The sequence below is a fragment of the Pieris rapae genome, chromosome 7 (genome assembly GCF_905147795.1).
Source record: "Pieris rapae chromosome 7, ilPieRapa1.1, whole genome shotgun sequence".
Classification (NCBI taxonomy): Eukaryota; Metazoa; Arthropoda; class Insecta; order Lepidoptera; family Pieridae; genus Pieris; species Pieris rapae.
The window spans coordinates 8930434-8958250 of record NC_059515.1 but is presented as its reverse complement, the minus strand read 5'-3'; the positions used below and the strand labels follow the sequence as shown (position 1 = coordinate 8958250).

The 27817-nt window shown below is 32.4% G+C and overlaps 2 protein-coding genes across 2 annotated transcripts; both read right to left on the bottom strand.

Annotated features, from left to right (window-relative positions):
• Positions 1-15080: 15080 nt before the first annotated feature.
• LOC111004166 lies at positions 15081-26941 on the bottom strand. The gene is made up of 17 exons (XM_022275051.2): positions 26811-26941; positions 26382-26515; positions 25558-25676; positions 25051-25208; positions 24251-24428; positions 23484-23590; positions 22522-22737; positions 21543-21740; positions 21031-21214; positions 19960-20102; positions 19405-19524; positions 18168-18372; positions 18010-18087; positions 17245-17453; positions 17058-17153; positions 15913-16056; positions 15081-15326 (listed from the first exon to the last, which is right to left on the bottom strand). Exons 1-17 carry the CDS (start codon positions 26883-26885, stop codon positions 15138-15140), a joined length of 2553 nt encoding a protein of 850 aa, XP_022130743.2. The 5' UTR covers positions 26886-26941; the 3' UTR covers positions 15081-15137.
• LOC111004167 (frataxin homolog, mitochondrial) lies at positions 26911-27793 on the bottom strand. Its single transcript, XM_022275053.2, has 2 exons — positions 27361-27793; positions 26911-27207 (listed from the first exon to the last, which is right to left on the bottom strand). The coding sequence occupies exons 1-2, from the start codon at positions 27646-27648 to the stop codon at positions 26959-26961; spliced, it is 537 nt and encodes a 178-aa protein (XP_022130745.2). The 5' UTR covers positions 27649-27793; the 3' UTR covers positions 26911-26958.
• Positions 27794-27817: the final 24 nt, after the last annotated feature.

Sequence of the window (27817 nt, the reverse complement as noted above, 5' to 3'; positions counted from 1 at the left end):
CGAATCCAAGACGGCGATTGGTTAAATAATTGCACACTCTCATACTTAATAGACTTCTTCAAATAATTTACACGCAGCTTCGGCAAGATAAGCAAACTCGATCAGCGAGTATTGCGTGGTGTGTTTGATTTTTTTAAATGATAAGCTACTGGAGAGAGTTATTTAACAAAATTAAGATCCAGGTTCTATCAACATAAGTTGGTAAATCGTCATAATTTTGGTTTCTTGGTAAATATATTATTACAGATTTAAATAGTCTGTGTTAAAAATTGTAACCTTGTAATGATTTTTTTAAATTCAATATATATATGCACCTCATATTTCAATTAGATATATGAAATTTACTTACTTACATCAGGTGAGCCTCCTGTTCGTTTGCCCCCTGTTCTATAAAAAATGTATTAAAAATCAGTGACGTAAGGTTGTTTAATTTTTTTTTGGTCTGTATCTTTATTTATTAAGATACTTTGACATATGCCGTCAACTATTTGAGTATAAGGCATCCGTCTAAGGTAAGGTTTCTTCACGAGCAAATGTTAAATGCTCACCCACAAAAAATCCATTGACACAGATTGGGATTGAACCCACGATCTCAGGGATGATAGTCACACGCTAAAGCACTTAAGTGGATCAAAATAAAAATGTTTTAAACATATATTAAACACACAACCCGCTTGCATCTGTGGTGCACTCGGTATTATGAAGATAAACACATTTTTATTACCCTCTCGCGACTATATAAATAACAGTCAAAGAGGTAGACACGAGGGAATGATATAGCACACTTTTTTTGTAGACACTTTTAAAGCGCTTTTAATAGAAAACGCAGCGCTGTGATGGTGGCGGACTATTTTTTACGGTCGTTTGCAGGGTTTTAAACTGACACTGCCACGCTATTGATATATATTTTTATTAATTTAAAAAAATCTTTAACAACTGTTTACATGAAAAGTCAGAATCGTAGTCTGGCTGTCTACCTGTGTTTGATAGTATACCTGTTGTTTTAAGACTTATTCAATTAACAGCGATACTATAATGCCAGTCGTGGTCTGGGAATAAGAAATATTAAGCCTTATTAAATAATTTTTGTTGTTAAAAAGTCTGCCACTTGAGCAAATAATGTAGATATTTTGCTCGCCAGCTCTCTAGCTACAAAGACAATACTATTCTAGAATAGTAGAATAGTAGTAGCTCTCTGTAATCGATAATGTTACAAATATCAATAATGTAAACTTATTCTGTATAGTAATTTAAACGAGATTTCTTAAGATTATTTACGTATTTGCGTGTTGTTTACATGAGTATGTAAGTCCGTGCTATTTCACCATGCCTCCTAGAGGCCAAATCTAAGTTTTTAATTTATTTTATTTTTATTCATTACTGAAGATGTCATAATATGGAACATGGTGTAATGGTTGCAGCTCCTTACAAAAATTATGTAAAAAAACTGGTCGATTAAAAAGAGTGGCGGAGAGTTTATTGCAAGTTCTTCTCTTCCGTTCTACGCCCTTGATTTGAGAACTGGCAGTAAATGTAAAATTAGAATCATGTAATGAATATTTCTTTTTTTTACGTTCATAAGTGTACATTATGTTACCTATATGAATAAATGATTTTTGTTTGTTTGTATTAATTATTAAGTTTCAAATGCATTACATCAGTCAAAGCCAGGGAAATGAACATGACAGACATATTTTATCTAATATATAGTACTCGCATAAGCCAAAAACTAAACTTAAAATAAACAATCAACGCTTTTGTATTCTTCTTCCTCGTGCTTTCTTCTTTGTTGTAATATTTTATTCTCCCTCCCGCGACACCTATATTCGTTTCCTCATTATTGTTCTCGTTGAGAAATTAATTTCCAGCAATAGTAGTATATTTGCCAATTGTTCTTTCGAGTATTCTTATGAATATATATATGTAGCTGTAGTTTTATAAACTATTTAGGAGTGGTTCATCTTAGTAATGCCAGCGTTTTTCATTGTAATGAAATTTAATACTGAAAACTATATTTTTAAAGGAATATGGCAACATTGAGTTCGTTAAAAATGACAATATATCTCGCATATCAAACAAGTTCTGGTATAATCAGGGTTCAAATCTAGGATCGTTGCTATTTTTTATAATGATTAATGACCTTCCAAGTTGTATTTAATCGTCCAAAGACCCATTATTTGCCGGCAACGTCAACGTTTTTAAAGTAATTAAGACAAACAATGCAACTCGATTTAGATGAACTGCTGAACTGACAAATGCGAAGTGCTGAACATTAGTACCTCTCCGAATAAAATACTCGGCGACTATAGGATAGGATCTAAAGTTAGTATGACTGTATAAGCCCGTTGACAAGTCCAGTCACAAATTTGTCTATTTCCGGACCATTACAAAAAAAAGAAATCAGCTGGTCTCTCAGACACTCACACTAGTGTAATTAATTATTGTAATTCTCGTATCGACATGGTCGTACGGTCCTATCATATCAGATAATATTGGGTAATAAATGGTTGCAACAGAAGTTCCTTAACACTTATATAAATTAAGGTACAACTTTTTTCCTCCTCTCTACCCTACCCTGCTATGTTCTTGATAGGAATTTTAGGGTATTATTCTCAAGAACTTCATAGGCATTTAGCTTTAATCGATTTAGGTTTAAGTATAATTAATAACGAAATGGAAATCGCATACTTGCTGGGAGAGACGTTCCGGACAATTATCACCGCTGCCGAAAACATAACCTTTTTTCTGTGCATTCGACACGCAGTGTTACAAGCCTTCGTTTCCCCGTTTTCTCTTGCAGTTTTCTCGACTTTTCGTCGAAGAGCGACCTATTTGTTAGCGGATAGGGAGGTGATACTATGATTTAAAAATGTATCTAGAAATGATTAGTAGATATCAAAATGGGATATAATTTTATAATATTTTTAGTTTACTTAAAATTATTACGTTTAATTTGGCCATGTTATATATAAGCAGTAAATAGGTAAATAAATCAAATACACGTACTCATATAGTACTTGATGTCTATTATGTACATATGTAAAACTTACATAAATGCGTTTATAATATCTATATAATTTATTTATTTCCAGATTATTCACGATGTGTTTCTTCGCACATAGACAGAAAGCCTATTGGTGCATTGTCAGGATCGTACCTACGACCTCAAGTTGAGAGTACACAATAAGCCACTAGGCCAACACAGCTCTTATATTTATTTCACTCTAATTTTTTAAATGTATTTTTCTACTGTAAGAAAACATTTTATAAACAAAGAATTTCTATCGGATATTAGACTCAGTAGAGCTCCACCTGTCTCGGTTTATTTAATTAAAGAATGTTTTCGTTCGCAATGCCGGAGGACAAAATCTTGCTCCGATATTCTGATCAAATAAAAAGGAAAAATTTGGCTCGCTAATACAAAGTTTGAAATTCTTGGCTCGCCAGCGTCCTCTTTTGTATTGGGTAATTTAACTGCCAGGATGAAATTATTAATAATTAGGTTTATTCCCTGGATTGAGAAAAAATATTATTTTCATAAAAAAAATATATGTCTACGTTTTCCGTCTATAATGTTTTGATTGATTGACTTATTATTTATATATATATATATATATAACATGGAGTAACAAATTACCTAAAGGCCTCACTTTAATTTTATTATGTTCAATTTGTTAGATCTGGTGGACAAAAAAATGTGTCGTTTATGTTTCCATTATATTACTTAAAAGTATTTTTTAGAAACTATGTATATAATTTCTTCCCTGAGAGATACGACCTCCAACTATTCAAACTTAGAGAATACTTCTGCCTCAAAAGCCAGTAACGCACATACTAAGAATGGGTGTCTATAGGCTACGATGACTGCCCTTTTTGAGCGTCCCGTAGGCTCGTTTGGCCCCTATTATATAAAAAAGTTCCTAAAGAATTTTTTTATAAAATACAATAGCTTACCTGTCTGCCGACCCAATTTTGACGGTTTGGTGCAGGTGGTAGAAAGTGGAACTAACTAGAAATGAACAGGCAAGTATTCATCGTCTTCATCGATACAAGTCATTTGCCTAGCTATTTGATCAACTGGCTATCTTTCAAGCCGCTGGTTAAACGGCGCCGATCAGTTAATAGCCTAAGCTGTTGCGGTAGTTGGCTGTGATATATTATGTTTTTACTTGTTAAGTTTACCTATAGACCTTTCTAGGAAAGAGACTTGACACTCCCTGCTGCTAGCTAAGCAGCAAGCTTTTTTTTAACTCCGATTGGCTATTAGTGTTACTATGTCAAAAAATCCATCGTTATAATTGGCGTGAATAGTATGGCTCCATTTTTCCGCTACTTATTGAGCAACGAACGCCATATCTTCGATGATTGTGCCAGCACTCACTTTACGCCGGTAAACGAATAAACAAACACAAGTAATAAACTTTTCTAATAAGCGTCTAGTCAATATTATCTCGAAGAGCATCGAGATTTGTATCTTTGCCAGCGAGTGATTTCCCTAAGTTCATAGCTTCGCTTTTGGCGCCTTGGAAGCACGCCAAGCGGTACTGATTGCTGCTATTGACTCAGATATAACTTCATATCGACTAGTATTCAATTTTGCTTTGTAAAGGATTAATTGTTCGAGGTTTTGTCTTTGTAGTGTCAAGAGATCAATTAAAAGGTACGACTGTTGAGTGGGTTTTGAATGCAATATACATTAGAAGTAAATACATTTTGTAGTGTTGTTAATATTAATGATCAATCTTAAGTTGGAAATATTTTCGTTAAGCTGGAGTTGGTATATTCTTATAATAGACTAGCAGACTCGGCCAAGCGTTGCTGTGGCTAAGGTTTTTATTATATTACATAGTAGTAAGCTATTCAAGGGAAATTAGGAGGAGGAGAGCGAGGAGAGTAGGAGAACTGATGCTAAAGGTAGCTTATGTCGGTTAGATACTCGTACAATATCAAATAATAATCAAATATTTGCAATAAAATAAAATTGCGACTATAATTAAAGATCTTAGCTATCCTATGTCTTAAGTTGGACCAGACTGCTCACGGTGTGCAAATTTAATTTAAAATCGGTTCAGTAGTTTAGGAGTCCATCGCGGTAGTTATTGTAAAAACCAACAATTTCATATTTATCAAAATAAACAAATCTAAATATGGAAACAAACGGGCATCACGAAGTTATCGTGTCCAATATATTGTAACGAGATTTAAGCTTCGAATAAAAAATTGTGTCCATTTATATTCCATGAATTTTTAAGAATAATTATTTTGTTCACGCGTTTTACCTACTATTGTTGTGATTTAAAAAATCGAATTCGTTGTTGTCTTACGGCCAAACCTAATAATCTTCCTCAATCCATTTTTTACCACTTGAAATAGATATCTTAATCCAAATATTGATAAAAAAATTGTTGTCTTCGTAGGGTTTGGTTATTCAGATTGAAAACAATCTGAGATCAGATTGTTTTCAATCTGAAATTGTGGATTAATTATTGGGTTCGGGTGTTACACAATAATAGAAGATATTTGATAAGACACTTTTACTATTATATCTCAAGTATATATTCTTAATATCTTGTATTCATATTTCGAAGTGACTTTGATGTTTTCTTTAAATCCTCCTAATTTTTTAAAAAATGTTAAAAGCACCTTAAACAATATTAATTGAATAGGTGTTAATGAACTAACATTTTGAATCTGTAATGATTAATGCTTCAAACACCAGAAATAAATTTTATCCCTATAAAGGAATTTATAGGGATGAAATATACCGGAGGGTGTACTCCATCTGTTGTCGACTTAAACACCAACTTGGCCAGTTTTCATGTTTAAAAATACCCGATGTATACACATTTGTGTTTAATCTATATGATAAAACACCCAGCTCTGTAACAAGGGATCAAACTTTATATTATATTTAACTTCAAAGCTTATATCGCTAAGTTTCCAAGTGCCTGCAACATGTTTAATCATGTTAAGATTCTTTAATACATCACGGACCAACCGAGTAATGAAAGTACAATTACTTGGTAGAACTTGAACATCGTCCATCACAAAGGGTAACGCTTTAGCTTACTCATAATAGAAACATAAATCAAAACTTCCCGACTATACTTAAAGTGTTTGAGTATTACTTTGCAATTTAATCATGTAAGTACATAATTCTAGTGATTAAGTGTATTCTATCCTCAGCTTAGTAATGGTAGTAATAGTAATACAATTTGTTAGAAAGGTGAAAGATGTTATCGTGAGAAAACTAGAATGTCAAAATCCTCGACTTGAGTTACTGTTACTAGCGTAATATAAAATATTTCCGTTAATCGTTAGTAATTACGGGATTAAACTTAACACACAATCTTTAATTTATTTTTGTTGTTGTCAGCTGCTCCTTCCGTTCGTGATGTAAATAATTGCTACGCCGTAGCACATCGTAGCAACTAACATAACGTGGGAATCCTCTTCCGGTGTTTGTCTTTCCTAACTTAAACAAACGATGTTATACATACACGGTAAATATAAATAGATAAGTTATGAACAACGCTTCTATCAGTTATACAAAGCCCATCCAAAGAATAAGTTCAATATTTTATGTAAATTATTTTGTTTGGTTTGAACTAATTTAGTTTTAATTTATTTCTAACACACAAATCGATGCCCTGGGGACCAAGGTCGTAAAAAAACTTGTTTTATTCAGGAAAAATTAAAAAAGGTAATGCTATTATTATTGGGTTATTAAGAGTATTACAAAATTATAGTAATCAAATGAAAGCTTTTTTTTCCTATTCAACAAGTTAAACGTTGTTGTTATTAAAAGTTTAAAAATAACTAAGTATATATTATAGAAATTCATTTAATTAGACTGAAGAGAAAAGCGTTTACGATTGCTTCACTGTTTAAACATAATTACGGAACACACAGTAATCGCACATCATGACGGAACATTTTGACGATAGTTTGGAACGTAATACCAATATTTTCGCGGAAATAGTGGTAATAAATTATTTACTTAGGTAATAGACGCATTAACTTTTTAATTGTACCAAGTAATCTTGGTAGAGTTAATATTTAAACTAAAACTTTCTTTATGGTTGTTGCGATCTTTTTCATGGGTAAAATTAGGTAAACCGTAAAACTAGTGCACAAAATGATTTCGGTAGAATAAAGAATATCCTTGTATTTTTACAGAAATGTTTTGTGTGAATTCTGAAAAAATTACAGATGCATAACTGAAGGAAGTTAAAATGAGAAAACGTTAAAACACTAATAGTGCTTTACTCACCAGAGCCAGCAAAATATATTAGTATATACAATAACTTTACCGGCGGATAAACATTCATAGTAATACTAATTACAATTTTACAAATAGAAAATTAAAACAAATTTTAATAGTTTAGCTGTAACAGTTTACCTTTAGTCCTGGCACCATTTCATCGCTGTTTTGCGATACTTATTCTGATGTCACCGGTACTATGTACCACGCGTCACTCAAATCTTTAATTAGCGCCCACTCTGGCCCATTAGTCTCTACTCCAAAGGGATCAAAATCAAGGTTGAAGGAAATACTTATATTACAGCCGTTTATTATTTTACGCCTGCTCTGAGGCTACGGCAGCTTACATACGTATTTACATATCTAATGTTGCTACCTCTACGTCTAATCCAAAACATAGAAAATTTATATATGGCACAAATAAGCATAATACATAAACAAATCCATGCATACAGAAACCATGCTAATTATTATAAATAGTTCTTATAGTAATAAAATTGTAATAATATAAATTCTATGCAAACAGTAATTATAACTGTTATGTGACGAATTGTTTATTGTTTAATATTATAGTGCCTTGGCAAAAACTTTATCACAAGGATTTTTTATGTATTTTAAATATTTTTCTATTTTTATTACTAGATTTCATTATATGCGCCGTAATTAGAAATTTTGCTAGACTTATTATTTCATATAAAAACAAATTTTAACATCATGTATTTTAATATTTAATACCTCATAGTTACTCGCAGATCAATTAATAACTACTTGCTGAATTAGTGATCAATAGTCTGTGAGATGTTTGTCTTTCCATACTCAGACATATTGGCTAGAACTTCATCAGAACTTTTGAAATTAATTTACATATTATAATAAAATGTTCCCTCATCGTCAGTGAGATGGAACTCTACAAAAGCTTTATGTTCAAAAGTTTTACTCAGAGAATATTCGAAGACTTAACAAAATGAAAAACGTTCTGTTTCTTAATTATATACAGAATACATAAAGTGTTACACAAAAGAACAAATTGCACAATTCTGCACCCACCTTACCTTATTTTATCATCCCAGGTTAGTAGCTACAATTATTGTTTATGTGGGAAGGGCCTTTCGTCGAGATCAACTGTTACCAATAAACATTTAAAATTTTGTGTGATTTGCAAACTAAGAAAACAATTATTGAAGACGTGAGTGGATTAAGATTAGTGTCTTCAATTATAATACTTAATACAGTGTTTTAATAAAAACTTAAAAATAAGAATTCGTTAAAGGAAGGAATTTAATGAAAATAATATTATAATACACGAAATAATTTTATAATCTTATATTATACAGGGTAAAGAAAAACACTTTTTTAACGGATTATAGTTATGTATTTGTATTTAAACTTATAATTATTTATACAGGGTAGTTACAAAGTTTTCGCTTGTGCCCTTGTTCATGTTATAATAAATCGATGTCTACGCCGCAATCTATTTCAAACCAATGCAAAGGTGTCACGTTTTGATAGTTCTAAACTCAGCCATAGAACAGAGATCGACATTCAACTATGCTATTGTCCAAGTTATTCGCAGTAAATCCCGCCTCCAGCCAATAGTTGGAAACTCCATCGATTTTCTTATATCTCAGCCGCAAATTGTGAAAGTTTGTATTGTGGCGTTATGAACTGCGAGATATCACTGTCTTTATAATGAAAATTTTTGACGCAACTGTTCTTGTTTATTTATAAATATAAAATCTGGATACGTATATTTTTAATTTATGTGTCTGTAATAGAAGGTAAACGGTCAGGAAGCTTATTTGATTAAGTGATACGGCCGCCCATGGACACACATTGCCAGAAGGCTGGCTCGCAAGTGCTCTGCTGGACTTTTAAGAATTGATACTGATACTGAACATTCGATATATCAACGCTCATTATTCCAATAGCTAGCTGGAGAGTATCTTTTAAGAGAGTAGCAACAAAGGTTTTTTAACATAACACGCGCAAAGTTGTGTCTTCTTGAGGTTAAATTGTACTAGATTTTGTCTACCCTAGTCTGAGACTTCACGTAGCAGAGTTTCGACTTTAGACACAAGTTTATTCCGGTTCATTCCAAATGTGAAGTTGGTAGCGAGTTTATTAAATTTTGAATAAGATATTCTTATGTTCTACATGTTTTTCTCCAGAGTTGGAAAAAACACCTTACAGCTACAAATTTTCCTAGGACCTGTGGCCCGTATGATGACTGCTAGCTTGAGCAGCTTCCGCAGCAGCTTAGTGAGCTCATTGTTATTATAATATCGTTTAAAGATTGTAAACTGAAGTGATATTTTTTATAGTACATGGGGCAAACGGGCAGAAGGCTCATCTGATGTTAAGTGATGCCACCGCCCATGGAAACTCGATGCCAGAGAGCTCGCGAGTGCGTTGCCGGCCTTTAAGGAATTTGTACGCTGTTTTCTTGAAGGACCCTAAGTTAAATTGGATAATTAATTAACACAAAATCACGGGGCCATTTTTATATGAGAGCCAATTTGTTGTTAAAACATTCGTTTGCCCTAATTGTGTAGTCCAATTAAATTAAAAATCGATATTATTGTCACACAGCAACAGCATTTAAATTGGATCTCATAACTCGATAAATAATAATACTAATAATTAAAGTAAATTCTCTCTAAATTCTACAGGGGGACAGTAAAGTTGGAACCGCTTAAATTTGTAAGTGTTAATGAAAAACACAAAGCGAGGTATTCCATTATCATTGCAGCGTATCCGAACGACATAAACAATGATTTCCAATTTCCGCCAACCAGAGACCTTTCCAATCTTCGCTGTCGAAGTTATAGCGAGCATAAATTCTCTACAATAGTTGAACAAGTAATTCTAAGTACAGCTATCTAGCACCAGTTCTCTTAAGTTTTGTGTTTACTGAGTAAATTAAGACAATGTATGAAGTTGCTCGAATTTGTTCTAGTTATGGCAAAATTAGTACGACAGCGTGGAGTTAAAGTAATATTTTAGTGGCGATGCGTTTTAAGTTTTAGAGTAGTTTGAATTGTTGAAGATGCTTACATTTTAGTGGCTGAGACTTCACCGCCCGAACCTAATCAATCCACATCCTCAGATAGATTGTCAGATCATGACAGTCGATCGATCTCCTATGTGCATCCCAATTAACAAACCCTACGAAGACAATCCATTTTTGGCGAAGGATAGAATGCAAGCTCTTCGCTCTTTACACTTATATTTGATAATCAACAGTATAATAATTAATAAATAAAAATTAATAAGTAAATAAAACCGTTACGATAATATTAAAATATGTCTATGTTTAAAAACATACCGAATAGCTTTTTAGTTATATAAAAAACTGGTGTAAGTTAAAATCTTAAGATAGGATATAGACACAGTTGAACTGTCATTTTCATGCATATGAGAGAGTGAGGCGTAAGAACCTAACAACTATACGGATACCAAAGCCTTACAGACTTATCCTATCACAGAATGTAGTGTAGTGAATTTATAAATAAATACGGGATGTCTGCACCAAGAGATCTAATGTAACAGATGGATTACGGGTAGGACAAAGGTTCGAGGTAGTGGGATTATCTCAAAGCTTTTTTTTATAGAAGAGGGGGCAAACGGGCAGGATGTTAAATGATACCGCCGCCCATGGACTTTGATTTAGAATTGATAGAAATCTGAATAGCACTTATAAATATGCCCATTGACTCAATTATAACAACGTAACATTCTCTGATACGTATTACGTTGCAAGATTATATTTATCTTATTAGTACCATTGAATTTATTCTCACTAGCTTTTATGTGCTCAAAAAAAAACTGTCGACAATAATAGCACTAAGAAAATGTAACACAATGGAATTCATGAGGCTCACATGGTAATTTATAGTGTCTTTTATGATGTTTGTAACACTATCAAATGAATTCATAAGGGTTTAGTTTTGTTTAAAATGTCTTATGTATTTTTGCGCTTCTTGCTTACCATATCTAATTATTTTTTTCTCATAGCTGTTACCTGGAAGAAATTGCTCGAAAGCGATAAAGCCACCAATTGTTCTATTTCTCATTTAATTATGTTTAATATTATATTTCTACAAAGAAGTGTGAAAATAACTATATTGAATAAAACCAAAAAAAAAGTTTTATCGTACTAGTTTTATTTAAACTATTTTTTATTTCTATTCAAAATTCGAGCACTCATACCTCAAAGGCCGGAAACGCACCCCCTAAAAATGGGTGTCTATGGGCTGCGAAGACAGCCCTTTTTGGGAGTCCCGCAGTCTCGTTTGTATATAAAAAATCTTTCTCTTTCTTTATAATAAGATATTATAGGGAAGAACTTTAGCTTGCCCGATCATTGTTTTAATAATTAAAATCAAAATATAATTGTTGTAGGGCTGCGATGAAATGAATTTTAATTAAACTTTTTTAAATTAAATAATTACCATAACATTTCTACAATAAGCTAAGTTCATTTGTATTTAATATATACCTACTTAAAATTATGCATAGAAATGCAATTTACAAACCTCATCAATTATTATTCACCGACACGGATGTATGAAATCAAAACATACAAATAAATCAATTTCGATTTGAATTCGGTTGAATGCATAACAATGGAGGCACGTAGTTCTAAATAAACAATCCCGGAGCAACCTTGGCGATAGGTATATACCTACCATATGTCATAGATTAGATTAAGCAGGGCGGCAGCTACCGCGTTATTTTTTTTTAAATCATGTATAGGGGTTCGATCGTGTTTTGGTTTTAAAGTGAGCGGTGATTACCTCTTTTAAGGTATCTCTACATCACAGAGGTATAAAATTACTGTTATCGTATAGTTGTTATCCCCCCTTCCTCTTGTCAGCAAAAGTAAGGAAATCTTAATAAAATAAAAGTATCTAAAAGTTTTAATTTTTTGAAGGAAATTTCGAAAATGCAATTCATTTTAAAGCAAAGTAAGTCAATGTGTGGGTAATTTGTGTAAAAAAGTAAATAATTAATATTGATGTAATCACCAAATAAGACTTTTTATTTTATTTTATTACAATTATCTTGAAAATAAAAGTTTTTGTTTGATATAAGTTACATACAAAAATACAACATTTATTAATTTATTGAAAAAGTATAGTGTAATCAGACTTAAATATTAATCAGGCAATGGGGCATTTCGTTCAAAAGCAAGCTCTAGCAGGCAACCATAATAAAAAAGATAGTATTCAACTTAAGTAGCTCAAATATATAACTTCAAATCTTGAATAAAAATATTTAAACATTCTTTCGTAAAAGCTTGTACCACCTTTGCAAATGGATCAATTGTTCTGAACAACTTGACTGAACGTCAACAACCCAAATTCGAGGACTTGTAGAACACAAACTGTTACTCCATTCTCAGTTAACGTCTGGTTGGTATACAACTACACAACAGTTAAGTATATTATACACTCCTATTCGCCATAATACTCTTCTATTATTCAGTTGCAAGGCGTTGTATTGTTTGTATTTAGCAAGCGTCGTATTTGATGGCGACATGATTTGATTTCATGCAATTTGGGTTTACCATTGTTAAACAAATGAACGCAACAATTGAAATAATTGAAGATGTTTAGAGTAAACTGTTCTTGAATTGATTCGATGTCGATTTTAATCACTGGAACCTCGTCATCCCTTGTTTCGCCTTAAATATTGAGGTTAAAACACGAAATCGTAAAACGTATCAAACTTCGCCATAGTTGAGGCACAAAGCGCTCGGTTCGCATTGAGGCGGACAATATATTTGGGTTTGTATGATCAGCAAGTTGTTTTACAAAACACACGCAAACAACACGTTAAACAGACGCAAAAATATTTATACATCAACTGCTTTACAGAAATATTAATAATTTTTGCTTATGGTTTAGGTATAGATTTCTATACAGTTTATATATTAGACCTATATTAATGTTATGCCATTTCATATTTCCTCCGTATTAATTAATCAGCTGTGTAGACTGTACAGATGTTTAATTAATGATAAGTCATCGCCATGACACGCGTATCACTGAGAAAAACTAAGTTGTTAATTGTTCATAACTATCTACTACTAAAAAGTAGACCAGAAAAGTAACCCTGTAAATTAAAAAAAAAACGAAACCAGGTCTTCTGTCAGCTTCTAGACCAGTTACAGTTAGTCTCGACTAATTTTCGTACTATCGATTCGTCTTTTGTTTTCAAAAATCGGTTTTTCTTTTGTTTACAATAAACTTAAATACACCGATAACAGACAGCAAACATGCCTTGACAGTAACTTTACCGTCTCGTACAAACTATACAACAAAGTTAAAGATTCTTATAGTTCGATTGACTATGTCAATTTATATTGGCCTCACCGATTCTATTATAAAACTCGTGACACGGGGAAGCTTTCACAACTTTCTGCCTCATAATACCTTGTAAAGACTTCAAGATGCAGTTATATTATATTTACGTCGGTTTGAATGTCCAAGAGGAATTTAAAACTTTTGCTGATTCTGTATTCAGCTTTATTCCTTTGAGAATTTCTCATAAACATTGCGTTAAGAAATCATACTTAGCAATTTAAAGTTGAGGTAATGTAGGGCATATCTTTAGAAAGCTTTCATTTTAATCGTGCTTTTTGATAAATTAAATACTTGAATGCCTGCCTTTTCCTACATCGTCTTTTGTCACATAGTTATAATAAGGTATTTATCGTGAATTAGTTGGTTATTGACTAATTAACAGAAGGCTCGCAAGATTACTAATCTTCCACCTGATTTGTATTTTTGTAGAAAGAAATTATACCCGGTTTAAGTACGTTAATTTTTACAGAAACCTCTGATGATGAGAAATGTAGGTCTTTAAAGGAGTTTTGGGTCTTTTTTCTTGCATATTTGAAATATTTTTGCTCAAGAAATTAACTTTACATCTGAAATAAACAAACTGTACAAACCTGTACACGTAACTTTCGTACTAAATGATCTAAAATTATCGTGATTCATATTGTCCTGATCAAAGTTTATATGTTTTAATTGCTTAATATGACTTATGTATTTTTGCACTTCTTGCTTACCTTATCTAATTTGTTTCTCCCAGTGGTTGTCTGGAAGAGAACGCTCTAACGCTATCAGGCCGCCAGGTGCCCTCCTTTTAATTTAATGTCAATTAATAAGTAAATAAAATAAATATATTATACTACTGTATGCATGGAGTGTTAAAAATGGAGTGTATAAATAAATAAAAACTCCAGTTTCCGGCTTCGATTCTAGTGAGGAACAGGAAATAAATGCCATTTTCTAAAAAAAAAAAAGAATCTCTGAAGCTGAAAATGTTTATACAGACCTTGTATGCTAATCACGGCAGTTCTGTAAGTTAATCTGTCGATCAAATGAACCTTTCGGTCCCTGCAGTCGTGACGAATGTCCTTCCAAGCTCAGAATTCAATGCAGTATTGATAAAAAAATTTCTAACATGATTCCGCTAAGAACATTTAGTTATTACTGATTTTGGTTTATGTCTCTTTACAATTATCATTACTTAACGCCATATTATATAGTTAAAATTATTTTTGTGGACTGCGCCATCTATCTTTAGTTGTAGGTAACTTTATGTCGGCGTCGCTTTTCAAAATATTGTAAAAACTCACGGTCGGCGTTGAATTCTATTACTAATTGGTTCCATTGAGTTACGAGTATATAGCAAGCAATAACTTAATTGATAATTCAAGACATCTTGTAATTGTAAAAAGAGCATGATTATTAATAGTTATCGACTGTTCTTCGTTACTTTAACATTAAAATAAAACAACGACTGTTACTACGTGTTTATTTACTACATTTTCGTTCCCAACAAATATTTCAGTATATTTTTATAACAGGCCTTCGGGTTTATCCTTAAATATAGAATACAGTTCAAGTAATTGTTTATTTTTTTGATTTTTAATATTTCGAAAATCTGTACGTCGATTCACATGTATTTTAGCGCCCTCTGTGCCGGACCAAGCTTTGGCAGCTGATACAAGCCTACTCCAAGGCATTGGCCACTCTCCACGGAAGTACTGCAATACAAATAAAACTCCCAATTTAGTGATTATACTTACAATTACAACCACAAGATGGCGCTATTATAACTATGTTTTTTTTAAATTGAATGTAAGAACTTATCCTCAACTCGTAAATAAAATAAAAATATTGTCTGTTTTTTTTTAAATATAGTACATTTTACGTAGAACAAAAAAGTTAGTCAGATATAAAAAATAAAACCCTCAAATAACAAAATATTTTTTTGTCGAAGACAGTAACGCACATTAAGACACTCAGTCTATATTTAATAATTAATAATTTATTTATTTTTGTAATTTTCGGATTAAATAAATAATAATATAATGTGTTTTTATGTGTCGCAGTAAATTAGTTATATCAGAGAGTTATGAGTTGAATCTCTAGACTGTTAGGTTAGTCTTATTTACCTCATTTGCCTAGAAACGTTTAGGAAATACCTTTCGTTCACTCACTTGTCTGACGGAACTTATCGATCTTTTATTAAGTGTCTAGTGATTCAATTAACTCTCTGATTTAACTACTTTACTGCGTCTCATATATATGATGTGTTTTAATCCAGTAAATTAAATTTTCATATCTTACTTGATCGAAAGGCCGCCTTCCGATATGAAACATTATATAAAGCAATGGCGCTGTGTTTAGCGGAATAGTAACGTCACAATCGTCTTGAATCCCCAAATCTTTGTAAATTCTTTCTGAATGCATTTGTAGATGATCATACAAAACCTAAAATGAGAATTGAAATACTAATATAATGTCACATATACTTCATTAACGTTAAAATCGCAAGCAGAAAGGAATTTTTTGACATAAAAAATAAATTGATGACTGTCCCGTTACGCTCACTGTCCCGTTTGTCTTTTTTTGTCTCCATACAGATAATTAAAGATCGGTATTCAATTAAGTAGCTAGCATTTTGATTTAAATAAATTAGCGTCGAAAACGTTTAACTATCTCTGAGACCGAAAGCCAGCGTGATTAATAATATATATATAATGTAAAACAAGATGGCGGTTGAGACAACAGCTGATTACTTTTAGAGTTTAGTGAAGTTATACTTCTTTTGGCGCGATGGAGAAAAATGATAAGAGTGAATTATTTTTAAGATGCGCGCGCACACCAACACCTAAATTCGACATCGTAAAGTTAGGTCTAGGTGGCATGAAAATCGATAACTATGTTCAAGTTGTATATTCTAGTATTTTTATATTTAGAACACGTGTTTCGTAACAGTACAATTAAACAGTATGAATAAATATTGTATTATTTTGGTGTTTTTAAATAAATTTCATAAACGACGGTGATAGTATTTATTTATAATTTATTAATTTATTAATTTATTTAAATAAAATCTTTTTGATTAATTTTAATATTTATCGTTAATCACTACTGCATTTTAGTTTTTTTTCATACGCCAAAGAAGTGTAACTTCTAACGCGTGTACATAAGTAAACAGTACATACACACACACTCTTTTTTTTTCTTTCGGTAAACGTTCGTTGGTTGTGTAAGTGGTTTTTTGTAACAAATTGAAACGGTGAAATTGTAAACATGTTGTCGACTCCGCCTTGATTATTTCGGTGTGATCGTGACGAACTGAGAGTTTGGAAATTCCGTGTTTTGTTTTATTGTAACTTGATTGAATATCGATCTTTAATTAACTGTCTAGAGATTCAATTTACTCCCTGATTTAACTGCTTTACTGCGTAATATACACAAAAAAATACCCGAAGGCTATCTCTTCCAGCCGACGTCATCAATATTTGACTAGTTAAAGCCGCGGCATCGTCTGGCCTCTCCGCGTTAGATGCAGGAACGTTACCCTAATTAAAATATCAATAAAATTAAATGTCTCTTCAGCGAATTTAAATGCTTACTAAAAAACATTGTGTTTCAATTTCTATATATAATCACCTCTTCAAAAAACTCAGCAAACTCAGGAAAATCTTCCAAGCCAAAAGTGTTTGAGACTGAATATTTCTTCTTTGTTTCCTCGAACAGATTCTCTATCTCGTTCGTATGTTTGTCGTCCTCGTCTATGGAACAGAGCGCTTCGGCCACAGCCAAAGCTATTGATGATGGACTGCTGTGACTTCCATCGAAACTAACTGAACTAGACAAAGCTGGAAACATGAAATAATATGTATATTATGTACAAAGTGATAGGGATACAGCTCTAGGAGAAATCCTTTCAAGGAAAGAGGAGAAGAAAACAGGAGAAGGTATTTCAAGTCAAAACTCAAAATAACTATTATTATTAATTTGAATTTACTACCAGTTTTTAATCAAGAGCGTTGAACGGAACGAGAAGAACTGGTAAGAAACTTTTCATCTCCTACCACCAGTGTCTACTGCAGTGGAAATTCTAATAGTGCCGCTGAGTGGCCAGTAATATCTCCCTTCCCTACTCTCTCTCAATCGGTCTCAATCACTCTCTCTCTTTTCTTGAAATAAACGCTGCACATATTCGTGACGTTTCATCCGTAAAAAATTTACCCTCATGCGCCAAAAAAAGTTTCTTTGACACCTACAGGACTTTCTACCGTTACGTTTTTTTATAATCACTATGGTGAGAGGATCGTCAAGGTTATATTTGTATTGTATTGAAAAGTTTTTATTGTTTTCCATAGAAATTATGTATACTGCAATTTAAAAATGGCTTAGAAAATTAATACTCACTTGTATGCATGGAATGTATTCTGACTTGTTTCGCCCTGGCTGTGTGCCGAACGTTTGTATTATTTGCATCACCACATGCTAAAATTTAAAATCATTTGTACATTGCACATAAAACAAAGTTTTAAAACTGGGTGTTAATACAGTAACTAATAAATCACCTGCAGTTTCCTTCAAAGCCTCTTTCTTAGCCCACTTCAAAAGCTCTTCGTAGATCACAGTAATCAACATTTGTAACACGACAGATCCGCCAACTGGGTGAACATTGGTTGGCAAGGATTTTTCCAATATTTCTGCTGTGTTTAAGAAACTACGCGGTATTGAGATCAAGGTACGAGATATGCAGCTTAAGCAAAGCGACATTGTCTGAAAGAAATTAATTTTGAGTCTATCAAAAAAATCAGTGGCGCCTTAACTCAGTTTCTTCAGAGTTGGTGTTTATCTATCTGTGTCTGCTCAGATTTTTGGGCTTTCTTCATCTGTTCCCATACAATGTCTTTATTACAAGTGTGTTAAAAGCGCACATGGATTCTATTACACAGCCTGGGATCGAACCTTCGATCTCAGGGAGTCACTCGAGCAAGGCTGTAGTCTTTAGCTGAGCGCTTCTCAATAAGCAAGAAAATTTGCCTTCAAACAAGAAGAATTTTACGGAAAAAAAAAATATATATATATATATATAAACTAAGCTATTATTACACACCCTTATATCTGTCCGATAAATCTATAGAAATAGCTGACCAATACAATTTCATTATAAGAAATAATGGGAAATGTTTAATACAAAAACATTTTTAAACAATAAAACATTATTGAAATTTATAAGATTTTAACCTTCACGTATTCCGCATTATACGATACGTTTGGTTAAACTACACGATTACTATTAGTCAATACTTTTTAGACATATGGGTACTTTATTTTATTCCGTTACTACACGCAGAAATCTAATATACTTCCCCTCCCACCACACCCCACCGCCTACCGCTCTCGCCCTTGACGCGACAGTACGATCAGTAAACTACTACCGTTACATTTCCGTTAGGTTTTTATTAACCTATGGATATAGAACTGTTACCAAAAAATATACCTATACTAAACCCCCTTATTGATATTATAAATAAACAATAACTACTATCGTGAGTGTCGAGGGGCCTTAAAGATTACTTGAATTTTTTATGCAGTTAGTACATCACTATGACGTCATTACAGCGATGTACTAATTGACTTCTGCGTGTAGTTAGTTTTGTCTAAGTAATTTTATGTCTCAAGTAGTTTTGCACTTCTAGCGCTCATTTTATCCATGTTTTTCTTTCTCAGTGTTTGCATGGTAGACGCTCCAAATCTATACGTCCGACAGTTGTCCTACATTAATTAAATTATTTAAAATAATATTACCTGGTACATAGAGGCACCAGACTGTATTGCGTTAACAAGTACCGAAGGTATAAATTCCAAAGCTGTGCCAAGTAATCCCATTACCCCAGCCAGCCATGGTGGTCTCCTATCGCACCATACCTATTACAACAAAGTTATACATATCAATAAAAATATTTTTTTTTTGGCAAAAACGCTATACTGTTATAAAACACGGACTAAACGTAAACTCTGATTTTTAATTCTGTAGAATTCTGACAGTTATCATTTTTTACATGTCAGAGATGACATTCGTTCTACAAAGCGAGTATCTCTTTCTAAAGTACGATGCGACTTATAAATAACCCGGTACTGTACCTGGAAAACCGTAACCATGGTTACAAATATCCAATCGACGTTAAATAACTAGAAGAGTTAAAGACACATATTTTAAATTTATTTATTTATTCATTTATTTATTGGAAGAAATATGTTTAATTCCGTCTTGTAATGAGTGTCCATGGGCCAATACTTTGGTTCTCCTGCATGCCACCTGCTATGACAAAACGCGTTTAAGAAGTTCTATTTGAGTTCTACCTGTCGTTTATCCAAGCAAGATGCCCAATCTCTGCCAGATACTTCCAATGCATAGCATAAAGTGGATTTCACTTCATCCGTACTGCCAATATTGGCTATTATATAAGACAAAGCGCCCACCGCTCTAGCATACTCTTCGCCATCTGAAAAATAGCAGTGACAAATGTGAAATATCACTGCGATAATACAACAAAATAATCTTAGGCTGTAAGAGATAAATAAAGAAATCAATTGACAGATCTTGACACTGGTAACTAATTTTTAATGTTACGTCATTTTACTATGAATACTCCTATTGGTCGTAAAAGTTTTATATTATCACTTCCTTTAAAAAAAGACCAGAACCTTTCAATCAAACTAATAAGTAATATAAAATTCACGTGTCACGGTCGTTCTGTTAATCAACTCCTCCGAAATGGCTCAACCGATTTTCGTGAACTTTTATGTGCATATTAGTTAGGTCTGCGAATCGGACATCTATTTTTCATCCACTATATTTTTGTTTTTTAGACAATTTGTTTTTATTATATTTTTTTATGATACAGCATACATAAAATACATAGAACTACTACTAGAATTTTAACCCCTATACAACTATTCAACTCCTATTTTTTATGAGTTAAATAAAACTTGAATTATGCCTGGTTATTTATTGCTTCTCTGAGGAAGGTTTTTATGGAGTGAAAAGTGGAAAAAAAGCAAAGTAAAAAAATATTATTAAGGCGAAACAACGCTCGCGAGGACAGTTAGTTTATTATATATTGGTAACTTAAAAACGTAATATTTAAACAAATTACTTAGTTGTTTAGCTAAGTTCACCAAATAAAAGACTTAGACCGAGAAAAACTAGCAAGATACTATAATTATATTATAACGTTATTCTTGAATCGCCAAGTTTACAAGGTAATTGTAAGAAAATGCAACTATTACGTCATGCTTCACTTGACACATTTAAACAAAATTTCACAATAATAAATAAAGCTTAATATCAGCACTTACGAGCTTAAAACGTCTTAAATTGCTTAAAATAATATATTACCACGTACAGTTCAAGTTGTGACATTGACATACCCTTTTTATCCTCTGTGAACGTACAAAACCCGTCAGCCGTACACAGAAAGCCGTCACATCTATGCCTAGTCCCATCCCCGTACCACAAACCATCGGCGGGCCACCGCGAGTTATCACTAGACATATGTTGTATAGCAGAGATAAGAAGCATTCTCGCTAAATGACAGTTTCGCATCATTAACACCTGTATTAAAATTTTTAGCCTGTGAGAAATGTTAACAATTTGACAGATAGATACAACAGACGTTGTATGTTGTCAATGTCAAACTAGAATCGTGTCAAAATTAAAGTCACTCTTTTAGGTCCGTCAGAGTGATATTCAGAAACGAGACTTCTTAAAGTAATCTTGTATTAAAAAAAAATCAATTTTGTTGCCTTGCCATAAACTTATTAACAGAACGAATTAAAAAATCTTAACGATCTTTACCTGCCTTCTACAAATTACAAACATAACGTATATAACTTGATTTATAATATTAAAGAGGGTACTTGAAAAGTTTATATGTATGTACCTTAACAAGCAAATTCCAGGATGGCTGTGGTTGTGCCAATAATACAATTAGTTCTAAACCGATAGCAGTTTTATTCGGCAAGTCCTGCGTATGCGTCGTGACGTCATCGAAACCATCAAACAAATTGGGACTTACAAACGTAAACCATGGGTAGGGACATTCCTTTGTCATTGTTTTTTCTTCCTTCTCTTTGAATGCCTGTAAAAAATTAAAATGTTAATTAAAATACTGCAATTTGACTGGTTTAATATGCATTTATGTATATGTTTTGTGATATTTTTTCTTATAGGTGATCAAAAACCTGACACACATCGTTTTGCGTCTAAGGAATGCCTTCCTTCACCGTTCAATCAAAACGAGAGATCAAACCTGAGTGGCGAGATTTTAAGGCTGAAGTTAATTGGCCAACATTGCGCATTTATCACGGCAACGCACTGGCTAGCCTTCAGACAATATGAGTATCCAAAGGCGGCGGTATAGCTTTATAACATCAGGTTCACTTCTGCCCGTTTGCCCCGTATAACATTTGTGTATAAGTATTTGAGTGTTGTTCCCAGGAGATATGATGCTGATAGAGGACAAATCTTTGTTTTTAATTTATTTTATTATTATTTATTATAAAGATGTCATGTGGAAAATGGTGGTTAAAGCTCCTTACAAACATTGTGTAAAAAAAACTTGGCGATTAAAAAGAGAGGCAAAGAGGTTATGGCCAGCTCTTCTCTTCCATTCTACGACCTTGATTTGAGAACTGGCAGTAAATGTAAAATTAGAAGCAGTCAATGTTTATTTATTTTTTGACGTTGATAAGTGTACATTGTGTTACCTAGATGAAAAAAAGATTTGACTTGATTAAAAAATCGAATAACAATAAACTATTTTCATTTAATTAAATTTAAAAAAATAGACTTAAATTACTTATTAGTGTTAATTGGTTGATTGTAATTCCAGTAAAGACACATATAAAAAAATGATTTACCTGATGTAAAAAGTGCAATTCGGCTCCTCTAAAAACCATACATTTGAACAGTTCATTGCATTTCGCGTGGACGTCTCTGACGTCACGACTTTGTATGGACTTTTGTAAGCCTACCAGGTCTGAACCACACGCGCATATACAAGGTAACAATTGAGCTGTGCACAGCAATATATTCACTATGTCATTTACGAGTAGTGGTATGTGGTCTGTGCTGGTCTAAAAAATATAATTATATATAGCGTTGATGTTTAGATTAGCCTTTCATTAATTATTTAAATAAATATTCTTCAACAAATCACGTACATGACGTACTTCACAATTCGATAAACGTGTGTTTGTTTGTTATCTCGGAAATTCTCGAAGCAATATTAATTAATTAATAATAATTTATTTGCAAGAATGCGGTACAAAAATATTATGGTGGTACAATCTAAACTTTATTTAGAATTTTACATAGAAGTAACCTATGTATAAGTACATTACATTATGAATGATCATCATAATGTAATGTAATATATAACTTCTATGTAAAATTCTACCTTTTAAGAAAAATTTGCACGACAATGTGGCAGAATATGCGAAGTTTAGTTGTACCACCATAGTATTTTTTGTATTTAAATTTATGTTTCGATAATCAATAATAAATAAATACAGAAATACATAAATTACAGAAGTAGTCGTCAGTGGAGAGACTGTCAGATCAAATTGACAGCTGATGCCAGTCTTGAAATTATTAAAATATATTCCTACGTACACATTATCAAATAAATATGAATTACTATAATATTTTACTCAAATAACCTTTAATAGAATAACACATATTTAGTCTTGTATGCGTCGTTCAGTTCGACCTTTTAAAACCATTAGGTACGTTTACCATTATACTTCCATTAAACTTAGTGCCACCACTAGAACACCAAAAGTTAGAAACTCTTTGACTTTTAAAAAAAAGCTCGACATACCTGACAGTATCGTACTGTGAGTATCGTTAGCGTCTCATTGAGCATTCCGGCGAATATCCTCTGAGCCATACGCGGTGGTACCGTATCCCATAGATCTTTTCGACTACCTAAAAAATTTACAATTATTACTGACTATTTCACCTTAGTTTCGTCGTAGGCTTGAACGCCGCACTTTATATTTACGTATACATATTGTGCAGTCCACGAAGACTCGCCCCATTATTCCTCCTAACCGTTTATAGTATATGTGTGCAAGCCTCCGTCAATGTCGAGTGTTATCGGCACACACGCACACTACAATAAACCGTTGACGGTTCGCAACTGACGCACTGAACTCCCCGCACCCCGCGATCACCTCAACCAAAAATAGGTGGGGCGCGTCTTCGTGAATTGCACTATCTGTATAAGGATCGCTCGTACGGCGAATAACATTGTGAGGAAATGGAATGCCGAAATCACATAAAATCGATGGCTTGAGCCTGGCACAGCTGATGATCTACTTGATTAAATAATCAGATAAAAAATTATGTAACAAAGATCTAAAACTTTGTAGCGTTACTATTTTTAATTTTATATTCCACAAATTATATGCAAAGAATAATTCTTGTAGATGACAGTAAAAAATTAGTTTGGGAAAAAATTATGTCACGATACAAATTGAAGTCAAATTTTCTATATATTAAATAAAGAATAAAATTAAATTAATGGTAGAGCAGTCTAGAAATGAGAATTAATTAAATCAGTTTAGAGTTCTGCAATTAACTTACCGTTCATATAAAGCCACCACCCGTTGACCGAAGGTGTGCCAGCCTGTATAGTCCTTTGCAAATCTATGGGTCGACCGCCTGAGTCTTGGAGTATGTACAATGACAGAACTCTATTGTGCAAGTCTAAAACTCTTTCGCCAACTGCTTCAGACATTGTTACGTATCTTTTGTAACAGGACTGGAATAGATTAATATTTTATTGGTTCTTTTCGATATCTCATCTCATATTTGTATTAAGATTTTTAAATAGTTTTTAGAGAACACAATTGAATACAATTAATAAAATTAAAAATTTAGTTTAAACAGTTAGTTTCTATTTCCAGCAGTTAGGGAGCGTTCACCAGTGAGTCCACCACCACATAAATGGCAACTTTTAAACCTAAAAGTTGCCACTTATGTGGTGTAAAAAATCGGAAAGTCGAAAATAATATTAAAAATAAGGCATAATTCAATCCCCCCCCCTGCATCGTTTTACTCCAAACCCCCCGAAAGCGTTCAAGTATTACGTAAAATTCGTTACTTGAACGCTCCCTTATTAATATTGAGGTTGTTTAAAACTTAACAGCTTTTATAATAATGTAGACGAAATTGAATACTGAAAAAATCTAAATAATTTTCTTTCACAAAAAATCTGAAGAATCTGAGTAGAATCACCTCAATATGAATTTAGGCCTTTGAGAACCTTTTTTGGAATTGATTTAAAATGCCTTTGAACTAAAATACTAAGTGCATTCAACCTTTCAGAATCTCATCAATCAAGACTATTTTGCAAATGAGAATACATCATATTTTATTTGTACCTGCATGATAGATTGCATTTCAGCAAGACCTGTATCTTCAATGTGCTGCAAATAGCAGTACAGACTGTTTTTAAGCAAAGCGGCAGCACCCAGGGTCGCAGTTAGAACTGGTAAGTCAGCATGGTCCAGTGCTTCTTGGGCCAGCATATGGAGGTGTTCTAATAAAAAAAACCCTTGCTGTTGGGAACTAATTCGTGATATTTTATTAATAGGGTGATCGGCCTTCTGTCCCTGACACTTTATGAGTTTTATACAGGAATTCAAATGGTTTTCTTCACCATTTGACAGATTATTGTCCACCTGCCTATTTAGTCATAAAAAAAATACTATGCCTTTATATTCAACTCAATCACTATTTTACATTCTAGGGTCAAAATAGATGGATAATAAAAATCGTTCCAAGTATTATTTGGCATTGTATCAAAAATATAGATACAGATGGATTTTGGAAAAGAACCTAGAGTTGATTTATTTACTGTGTCATGATATGTGTTTAGTAATATTTACCTAATAGAGAATCACTTGATTTGATGGCTAGCTGAACAAACTTATCGGGATCTGATGTTTTAGCCACACCGGCCTCTATATTATCATCTTCTAATGTCACAAACATGCCTGAGCCTTGTCTGAAAAAAAATGTTTTTTTGGTGGAGTCAATATCTGCTCATGATTCTTAAGAAACTTACTAGGTCCACTTGAAAACATCCCACTTCCCTTGAAATGACTATTAAGTAATATTCTAGGTATAGGTATACATACTTGGGGTTATAAAATTTAATCCACATCTTTTAAACCACATGTAGATCAATCAGCATACACAAAAATAATTGATTTCCAACAATCTTTATTGAATACAGGCAAATTCAAAGTTTCAATATAAGTTATATATACATAAATATATCGAGGTAATGAAACATCACAAGTAATAACTCTTTCTGATTCAGATTAATTTCTAAAAAAAATAACATAAAAAAGCAATATTCCAAGTGTAGATTTACAAATGGGAAGTTTTGTTAGATTAATACTAAACCTAAAATTTAATAGTACAATTGGTTAAGATTTGATAAACAAAAGTCATTGAAGTATTATTATGTTATTAGTAACATTTAATTTAATTTTTATTTCATTTAAATTTAATGAATGTTTAACTAATGCAGGCTTAAATAAAGTTTTTTAACTTGCTAATTTTGAAGAAATCAAATTAATTTTAACACTATAAGCAAGGCTGTATTTAATCCAAGTGAATTCTTCTTTTCATTTATATCAATAAAATTAAATACTAAAATAATAATAATAAATACAAATTCTCTCAAACAAGATAATAAACCTACTTAAAAGCAACTGAGAATTCCTCTTCAAGCCAAAGAACAATTTTCACAGCAGCAAATGAAGCACTCCTAGGAAAATCTAGCCGTCCCCCAACAACTCCACTACAGATCTTTTCAGATAAGACAGTTTGATTATTCTGAAATTATAACATAAATCACTTTAAGTATCTTATATTACCATTATTGTTTAATATAAGTTAAAAAAAATTATTGCAAATATCTATCACATATCTCTTAAAATACTTTTTAACTATAGCATGTTTTTATTTTAGTTTATCCGAAGTACTAAGCCTTACAATTAGAATGTTACATACAATTCATACACAAAGAACCATAAACAAAAAATATATTAAATGCATAGGAAAATAAATGTTGGCATATTTTAATATGAAAGAGAAACATTATATACAGTTCTAATTTAACTACACTCGCCTGATAATACTCCAAATCCCTTTGCAACAGAATAGGGATCCTGTCCATAATATTGCCATCTTCAATAACTTCCATTTTGGCAATTAAATAAAACAAAATCTGAGAAATTCCTATCTATATTACTTATTATCCTTTCATAAACAATTGATTATAGTAGGCTATGATTACATGATTTAAAATCAACATTTTCTATAATTTTTGAGATTTCTTCTTGTAGTAAGCGATGTAGTGGTACACCATCATGCTTGTAAATCCAATAACCTCCGTTTTTCAAAACAAGATCATAACGTTTTGGTCCAGAAATAGGAGAACTGAGCCAAATCTGCTTGTTGGGTGTTTGCCTGTTTATAACATATGTTCCATAAGTTGGTCCTAGGTTAACTGTGAGTACACCATCCTAAAAACAGAAAAGAATGTTGCAGAACTTAACGCTTATAATATTCATAGTGCCATTATAATAATTTACAACACATTACTAAAAATGTGTAGTCAATTTGTGATTATTTCGATTATATTTAAGTATATAAATTAAATGAAATAAGGTACTTACACTAAACGTTACGTCAGCTAGTTTTAGATTGGTGTTTTGGTCAATAATTTCTTCAAAATATTCGCACAACGATTCTAAAGTTTCGGTACAGATTTCTTCAAATACTGATTGTTCAACATAATCAGAAGTTTCGATATTGCTAGGATTTGATGAAAACTTACGGTTTGATGCTATATAATAACTAGAATGAAAAACTTTGATCATCGGATAGGGTCGAAATGTAGTTGGTAAAATATTGATTCTTTTGTGCGCCAGCCAGCGGCTGGTACGAAGAACATTTCGGAACATTTTATTTTGATACTTTGTTATTGGTCTCCAAGTGTTTCCAATTCAATTCATCAGAGATAGTTTTCTAGTTTCTGGGGTTGCAGCTGATTTTTGTTGTTTTGTCATTGTCATTCTCCCTTGTTTATAGTAGAACATCTGCAGTCTGCAAAACTGTGTAATTTAAGGGATT

Excerpts from the sequence above, each read along its gene's own strand:
- LOC111004166 (XM_022275051.2), bottom strand. The coding sequence starts at position 26,885 with ATGGAAGTTATTGAAGATGGCAATATTATGGACAGGATCCCTATTCTG. Across the intron at positions 19,525-19,959 it reads CTTGCTTGGATAAACGACAG|GTATGGTGCGATAGGAGACC; the intron begins GTAGAACTCAAA and ends TTGTTGTAATAG. Across the intron at positions 17,154-17,244 it reads TTGCTGAGTTTTTTGAAGAG|GGTAACGTTCCTGCATCTAA; the intron begins GTGATTATATAT and ends TATTTTAATTAG.
- LOC111004167 (XM_022275053.2), bottom strand. The coding sequence starts at position 27,648 with ATGTTCCGAAATGTTCTTCGTACCAGCCGCTGGCTGGCGCACAAAAGA. Across the intron at positions 27,208-27,360 it reads TAGCTGACGTAACGTTTAGT|GATGGTGTACTCACAGTTAA; the intron begins GTAAGTACCTTA and ends TTCTGTTTTTAG.